This window comes from Rhamphochromis longiceps, linkage group LG9 (assembly GCF_057381845.1).
Source record: "Rhamphochromis longiceps isolate RC_006_pf linkage group LG9, R_longiceps_female_GT1.1, whole genome shotgun sequence".
In the NCBI taxonomy this organism is placed as follows: Eukaryota; Metazoa; Chordata; class Actinopteri; order Cichliformes; family Cichlidae; genus Rhamphochromis; species Rhamphochromis longiceps.
In genome coordinates, this window is record NC_140565.1 from 35,982,348 (window position 1) to 35,990,505 (window position 8,158).

The following is an 8,158-nucleotide window of genomic DNA, read 5'->3' on the forward strand; positions in this document are numbered from 1 at the left end:
TTAAATGTGTTTTTTAGCCCTGTAACTTTGATCTGGACCCTTTCTGTCAGTGGAAACGAGCTCAGGTTCAGTCCCTGCGATATCCCAGTGGAAGGAGGGCAGCTGAGCTGTATGTGTTACTGCGTCAGCACTGCTCTAAAAAATAAACACAAAATTACAGAAACACTTTGTTGGCACTTTAGAGAGAATGTTTTGGTGAATAAACATTTGTTTATTTGTTTATTTATTTTACTGTGGACACGTTAAAAAGAAGGAACTTCTGTTACTTTTACTATGGAAGCCTGTGGGGGGCTTCATCAGCAGGACGAGCTGTAAAGTTGATAAAAATACAGGTAAAAGTGCGTCTGCTGGGCCGATTCTGGCCCCTGGGCCATATGTTGGACACCCCTGTGCTCACCTGATTCTGTATACGGACCGTACCTTGCTCAAGGGCACCTCAGAGGAACCGTTCGGTGGATTTGAACCCCCGACCTTCCGATCATGGGGAAAAGACTCCACCTACCGAGCAATCTCTGCCCTCACACACCTGAGGAAGCTGCTGCTGTGGGTTGATCTCCCCTATAATGTGCAGCGCCACCATCAGGTCAGCGCGCTCAATGCTGTGATTTATGGTGGGGGTGGGAGGGGGTATCTGCGGACATGAAGACACTTCCACTCAGTCATAAAGCGGCTGTGACGCAGTTATTATTATTATTATTATTATTATTATTATTATTATTATTATTATTATTATTATTGTCGGTGAGATTAGGTCAGCTGCAAAGCATGCAGGGATACCTCTGTGTGTGTGTGTGTGTGTGTGTGTGTGTGTGTGTGTGTGTGTGTGTGTGTGTGAGGGAGTGAGTGAGTGGGAGTGGTCTCCTGCAGGTCACGTGACGCAGGCCTTTGTTAATGTGTGATTCCGTGGAGAAAGACCAGGAGGACAAAAAAAGTCGCGACCGATCGAGCCGCCGAACCACCCTCATCCGTCCACGCTCCACCCTCTCTGCGCCCCGGCCTGGATGCTGCTCAGAGGCCGCTGGCACTTCTACCTGGATTCGTGTGTCCGCGGCTCTCCCCGCCGGTTTGAGTGCGAGGCAGCGGGGCTGGGGGATGGAGGCAGAGTCCGGGCTGTAGGGGTGGAGGAGGTGTGGGGGTCGGCTGTGAAGCCCCAGGTCCTGCTCGGCTTTGTTATCCCGGGATCGAGCTGCAGCCCTGCTCCGTATTTCTGAGAGCCGAGGTGAGGAGCACATGGACGGAATCTGTGAGCTGTGCGTGGATCAGAACCCGCTGCGTGGATTTGTGCTGTGAGGACTTAGTGAAGGAGGACCCAGAAAAACACGACAGATTCTTTTACTCCAGTTTGTGTCTCTTTGTGTTCATCCACCTCCCTGCGCGCACACCAGCCTCCTCCGTTATCCCCCCTCCGTCCTCCATCATGGCTTCAGAGCTCCGGGTCTCCTGCTTCTGCTGCCTGCTGGTGCTGCTGGTTCTCCCCGCCGTCCGGAGCTCGTTCCACCGCAGCGGTGTGGACTGCGGCCCCGGGAGGGCCGAAGACTGCCCAGGTGAGCTCGCTCACAGCCTGCTTACACTTGAAGGGCTCTGTGGAGGGTCAGAGGTCGGAGCAGTGCGACCCAGCCTTTCTCATATTTGTGTTTCCGTCGGTGTGTCAGTACCTGTAGTACACCTGAGCTGTGATGTAATGATGCTGAACAGATGTTTCACCTGCTGAAGCTGCAGCCATGTTGCTCTCCTGTGTGTGTGTGTGTGTGTGTGTGTGTGTGTGTGTGTGTGTGTGTGTGTGTGTGTGTGTGACCACTCCTCACTTTAACCAGGTTCTATTTCAGGGTTAATTACAGGGTGGAGCAGGGCGAGGCTCAGTGATGGAGCTGGGTTGTGTAGCTGCTCCGTCCGCGTTTCTCAGCAGATCGTCAAATCTGGCCTCCAGACAGCGGGTAGGCCACAGACTGTAAATAGAAGATGGACAAACCACCGTGGTTGGTTTGTGAACTCTGGTTTAACTTATCAGCCATCACCAGCTGACGCTGACAGAGGCTGTTGTGCTCACACCTGTCAGCGTGGCCACGCCCCTAATAATGCAAATGTAAACATTAACCCGTCACACAGGTGTTATGATTGGATAATTTAGCTGAAGAGACCAACACCGGTCCTGTGGTGGACTCAGTGAAGGCGAGACTGAGGCAGGTCCGGTCCTGGAGTCGTGAGGTGGATGGACCGTGGTCAGACCTGCTGACCTCCTTGTTGTTTGCAGTGCTGTCAGGAGGTGCAGGAGGTTCATGTCAACGTGAGAAACGAGCAGCTGATTCGTCTCCTGACGAACGATAACGAGCTGTGGCTCGTAAAACGCTTCCGAGGAAGTGAGGATGGAGTGGAGTGCTGTGGAAGTTTCAGGGTGTTTTTCTGCATTTTCTTGATTTCGCACACATTTCAGTTCTGTGTGAGTTACAGTGCAGATCCTTCACTCAGTGGGAAAACATCGCTGCTTTTGTGTGTTTGACATTTGAGGGCAACACCAGCAGTTTTGAAAGATCATCACAGAGTAAACGATTCATCAGCTCATTCACGAGATGCAGTGTTGCTGTAACAGCTGGCTACAGCAACACTGTAACAGCTGGAAAACGGTGCAGCAGCAGGTGGAGCGGTGGTTTGGTGCAGCAGCAGCAGGTGATACTGAGATGAGCCCTCACCTGGAGGAGGAGGAGCAGCTCGCACATCTGGAGGGAACTTCTAGTTTATGTTGATCTGAATACAACGCCTCCTGCGTGCCTCCTTTTGGAGGTGTTCTGGGCACCCCAAATTAGGAGGAGATCCCAGGGTCGATCCAGAACCTGCTGAGACTTCAAGGCTCTGCTGTCCAGCTGTGCCACCGTGACTTCAGATAAGCAGAGGGTGGATGATGATGGACGGGTGATGGACATATAGTGGATTAATCCGCCGCTGAAAATAGTCCCTATGTGTTCCTCCCATCTAAAACATGTTTGATCAGATCAGTGAGCTGGTGTTTGTGTGCAGACACGAACTCATTTTGAACTTTTCTCCTCTAAAAGTAGAAACCTGGAGCTGAAATAAGTCTCTGAACTTTTTTAGGATCTAAAGAATCAAAAATCTCTGAGTTCTACTTTTAGAAGCTCTGAAGGTTTTTTTTAAACCTGAGCGCCGTCACTGATGTTCTCCCGGCACGTCGCACCACCCCGCCTCAGCTCGTCTTTTATGAGCTCCTGACTCGCTCCGACAGCAGGAAGTCAACGAGAGCAGTGAGGCGGGGACGGAGGGTGGAGGGCGGTTTAACCCGTGATCAGGCCACAGGTCGACCTTTAGCGGTTGTCCTGGAGACGCCGGCTTCACCTCAGAGTTATAGGAGACTGTTTCCTTTGAAGTAAGTGAGGTGTGTTTTACTGCTGTTGGTGTGGAGACGATGAAGCCAGCGACAGGCTGAGGGTTAGTCTGTCCTCAGCTCCCGCAGCGCTGCGTCTCACTCGGTCAGGACAAACTCTGTGATGACGAACATCAAACTGACGGCTGGAGGCGTCCTAACACCAACCTGCACCTCTGTGGAAGTCAGCGCGACTCTTTAATGGTTCCTGTTTACGAGCTGAAGCACAAACTGAAGCTCACCTGGAGGCTCGAGTCCGTCCCCCCACCTGCTGTTCCTCACAGAGGTCTGAAGGTCTTTCCTTACAAACATGTGACTTTATGAATGATTGATGCTCATTTTAGTCCCGCTGACATCAAAGCTCGTACAACAGGGACCTGACCGAGTTAGCAGCTGCACAAGAGCACGTTAAAAATGCAGCAAACACAACACGGCATACAAACACCATCATCCGCGGCTGCATGTGGTGACTTTAAACTAACAGCTGATTTGGATTGAAGTTAGTTAGTGTTAATAGAGATCGACAAACCACGTGACTTACGCGCATTGCATTGTGGGTACGAGTGGCAGCAAAATCAAAACACTGCATCAAGCGCCTGCATTTCCAGCACCGGTAACCATTCATCCTGCGGTTTTAATCCCTACTTGCATCCCTGCAACATTTTCAGATCTAATAGAAATAAAATGAGTGTTTTTTCCTTATTTCTATCTGGCACTATTGTTTCATTCTGTTATAGAATCGTAGAGCAAAGAGGCAACACTGAGCACATGTTTGCTGCACGCTGAGCTTTGTTTCCAGCAGAAACGTGCAGACGGCCCTCTCTGCTCCTGCTGCTGTCGTTCTCCTCACACTCTCCTTCCACTAACACCTGTGTGCAGGTTGTCGTCCGTGGGGGCGGGGTTACCCGCTGTGACTCCCACAGAGCCTCCCGACTGGTCCCTGCAGACACCGACTCCATAAACAAGCTGCCGACACTTGATGATGCAACTGATGCGCGTGTATGTGTGTGCGTGTGTTTGACTGTTTGATCACCTGATGAAGGACCCTGGCTTCAGTCTAAGGGACCAATCAGCTGCCAGAAGATAAAATGATGTCACGCCCGTTCATTAACACAGGCCCGTGTACCTGTCTGTGCCTGTGGCAGCTCCATGGATGGCCGTTTCTTCTTAGTGTTAGAACGACAGATTATAGATGCTGCACTCATTGCCATGTTGTTAGCCAATGAGATCATTGTTTCCACAGTCAGCTCCGCCCCTCTTCAAGTCCCGTTTGAAAATCACCAAGATGGCAGCATTGAAGACGCTGAGGCTTCGGGCAGGACCCAGATCTGACTGCTAGTTCCTGTTAGCGCACGCTTGTTCTGAGTTCACGTCTTAAAGAGTGGACCAATGATGTGGCTCCACTCAGCGTGAGACCAGTAAAGGAAGAAAAACCAGTAAACTATGATGGAGCTGCTGCTGAACTCAGAGAGACTGCAGAGTTTACTGCAACGTAACTCTGGCTCTCAGACAGTCATTTTAACAACACACACACACACACACACACACACACACACACACACACATGCACAATAACAAAAACAGTGTGTTCTCCCAGGATGCGCTGTGTGTGTGTGTCAGCAGGTTGATGTGGCTGCCTCAGCACACTGTGGTATTTACTAATTACAGGGGAGCTGAGGTCACGGCCTCTGTAATTACAAGCTCTAATTGGCCAGCCTGCGGGCTGCCGACCAATCAGCTGCCATCAGGAAATTACTACCCTGGATAATAGTGTGTGTGTTTGTCAGTGGAGCTGTATTGTTTTATCAGAGTTTCCCACTCTGTGTGTGTGTTTTAGCCACAAACTGAAATATCTCCACAGCTGGTGGGGGTGGTTGGTGGTGGTTGGGGGCACGGGGGGTGGTGCTCCTCAGAGGAGGGATCCTGTGCTGCTCAGTCTGATACCTTTAATCTAACATGTTTAAAGCTTTACAGCTGTGTGCGGAGTTTAAAGTGTGCACTCACAAACACGCCCCCATCACAGACAGACGCTCGTCCTTTTATTTTTGGCATCGTCAGCCTTCATGTGAGCACAGTAGAGACACAGAGTGAGGGAGGGGACTCACACCAGCCTGACCTTTGGTGGCACCTGTTCAATCAGCTGTAGCAGCACCTGAGCCTGTTCCTGTTTGAATTCTGTTCACTGTAGGTGATTAAGTGATCATCATCACTGATGATCTGAGTGGACCGTGAGCTCCTCTGTACACCAGCCATGCATCAGCTGAAGCTCAGACCTGTCAGCAGGACAGAGCTCAGAGCTGAACCAGGACTCGGTTTATCCCGCAGACTGACCACTTTTATTTCATGCAAAGTTTTGTTTAGTTGAAATCGCTGGACGATAGCTGTGATGTAAGAATGATCCGCTTTGTGTTTTTCCAGATTTGTCAGAGAAGAAAAGCGACCTGCGCGTGTGCGACACCGGGACGTGTCGCTTTGGAGGAACCTGCCGCGAGAATGGCGCCGACATCAAGTGTGTCTGTCAGTTCCACGTGAGTTACACACACTCACTTCTGCACCTTGGCGCCCCCTACAGGCTGCAGTGCTCAGGTGTAGTCTCCACAGTGCTATTAAATGCTTGCTGAATGAAACCAATCACAGCTTTTTTTATGTGTGTGTTACAGCTGCTGTTACAGATGTGATTAAAGCTTCTGAAACGTGATCATTGTGAGCTGGTCACACAGCAGGGTGCACATTGTTTACACATGCTAACTGTGCTGTCTTTGGCATTGTGCACAGATTTTTGAATTTGGTTAGACCGGAGCGCACTGACCAATCAGCAGCGAGCCTGCCTGCATCGTGAATGAGGTGTTACCTTCAGGCTCCCTCAGAGCCCTGTGTGTGTCTGAGTGCTGTGATAAAGTTACTTTGTGTTTCAGTGCAATAAGAAGTACGTCCCCGTGTGCGGCTCCAACGGAGACACGTACCAGAACGAGTGTTTCCTGAGGAGAGCGGCGTGCAAGAAACAAAGAGCCATCAACATCGTGTCAGAGGGGCCCTGTTACCACGGTAACTCACCCTCTTCTTTAGCCTTTCACTGCTTCTTATAATAAGCACACTTCAGGTTTCAGACGCTCGCTGTGATTAATGTGTGAACAGGTGGACACAGTCACAGGTAACCCCAGAGTCTAAATCAAAGTCCTGTAATCTGATAAAAAAACATTAAACTTGTTGCTGCCTTTCATAGTGTGTAACTTGAAGGCCCTGAGTACTCTGAGTACTTTCTCCCACACTGGAAACACTGGGATGATCACATTATTTGAACATTACCTAATAAGACTGATTCAGCACAGACAGTTATGTTAAACTTTCCTAGCAGTCCTTCACAAACAGGGAACAGTCTGTCTATTCTCTCCATCTGTCAGCTGCTGCTGGCTCTTCCTCCTCCTCTTCCTCTGCTGAGTTTGTCCTGGTGGATCATCAGGGCTGCAAAGCCTCACAGATGATGTGCAGCAGTGGGTCCCTCAGTCTGTCCTCACTCTGGACACTTGCAGTCGTCACACATGGACATCAAATGTGTGATAAGCTGCAGGATTCAAACACAAGTGTAACTTATAAACACATGTTCATACTTTTATTCCACAATCAGAGAGAAAGAAACAGAGAGAGAGTGCAGGACAGACAGGTGACAGTCTCAGGTGTACACACTGCTACACAACAGCACAGAGAAGCAGGATTTAGTGTTTGTGTTTTTACAAAACAAGAAGAGTTCCAGATGGTACAGTGGACACATGTGACTCCTGTGATTAAAGCGTCTTTCTTTCAGGGCAGAGGCAGCAGTGAGTCAGCTCCAATAGACTTCCATGTTAAAATGTTTAAAGGCTTAATGTTAGCTTTCTTAGGGGCGTGGCCTCTTTGACTGACAGATGCATGGTGACACACCATGACCGTGTTTGTGCTGTTGGAGCCCTTTAGAGCACTTTTAATAACATCATGTGACCAATAATATGGCTGCTGTGAGGTTACCGTAGTAACAGAGCATCCAGGAAGGCGGAGCTCCAGGTTTGGTGAAATTCAAGGATTTTAATTGGATGTTACTGAGCACTGATTGGCAGCCATCTGTGTGATGCTCGTCTTCATAAAGAAGGATTATTTTGAACTGTTAATCATGCAAAGCTACTCAATGAGTCCAGAAGTATGGACACACACACAGAGCCTGTTATGACACCTCTGCAGCAGCAGGTTAAAGTTAACTTCCTGTAGCCAGTGACACTAACCTCAGAACGTGTGTGTGTGTGTGTCTGTGCGTGTGTGTGTGTGTGTGTCTGTGTGTCTGTGTGTGTGTGTGTGTGTGTGTGTGTGTGTGTGTGTGTGTGTGTGTGTGTGTGTGTGTGTGTGTCTCAGATGCTGGATCAGGATCTGGAGATGGAGGTAAACAGCTTCATGTTTGCTCTGGTTTGTTTCTGAGTGTTTTTAAGTCTCTGAGTTGAAGCAGACGAGCTGAGCGGCGTTTGTGTGTCTGCAGACGACGAAGGCTCCGGCCGCGGGAAAAAGACCTCCAAATGTGGGAACTGCAAGTTTGGAGCCGAGTGTGATGAAGACTCTGAGGATATGATGTGAGCACGCACACACACACACACACACTCAGTGTTAGGAGTGAGCCTGAACGAGCATGTGTGTGTGTGTGTATCCAGCTGCATGTGTAACATCGTGTGCAACGGCCACAACGACAACCCGGTGTGCGGTAGCGACGGCGTCACCTACGACACGCCCTGCCACGTCCGGGAGGTGTCCTGCCTCAAACAGCTC

At 49.9% G+C, this 8,158-nt stretch overlaps 1 protein-coding gene across 1 annotated transcript in view; it reads left to right on the forward strand.

The window, feature by feature from the left end:
- The first annotated feature begins 870 nt into the window (after positions 1 to 870).
- Positions 871 to 8,158, forward strand: part of LOC146662802 (tomoregulin-1-like) — a 15,824-nt gene continuing 8,536 nt past the window's right edge. The window contains exons 1-6 of the mRNA XM_085417680.1: positions 871 to 1,544; positions 5,792 to 5,901; positions 6,289 to 6,418; positions 7,754 to 7,780; positions 7,875 to 7,965; positions 8,044 to 8,158. The exon at positions 8,044 to 8,158 is cut by the window's right edge and continues 34 nt beyond it. Of these exons, the coding sequence (XP_085273806.1) occupies positions 1,418 to 1,544; positions 5,792 to 5,901; positions 6,289 to 6,418; positions 7,754 to 7,780; positions 7,875 to 7,965; positions 8,044 to 8,158 (600 nt within the window). The 5' untranslated portion in view covers positions 871 to 1,417. The remainder of the gene's footprint in view (positions 1,545 to 5,791; positions 5,902 to 6,288; positions 6,419 to 7,753; positions 7,781 to 7,874; positions 7,966 to 8,043) is intronic.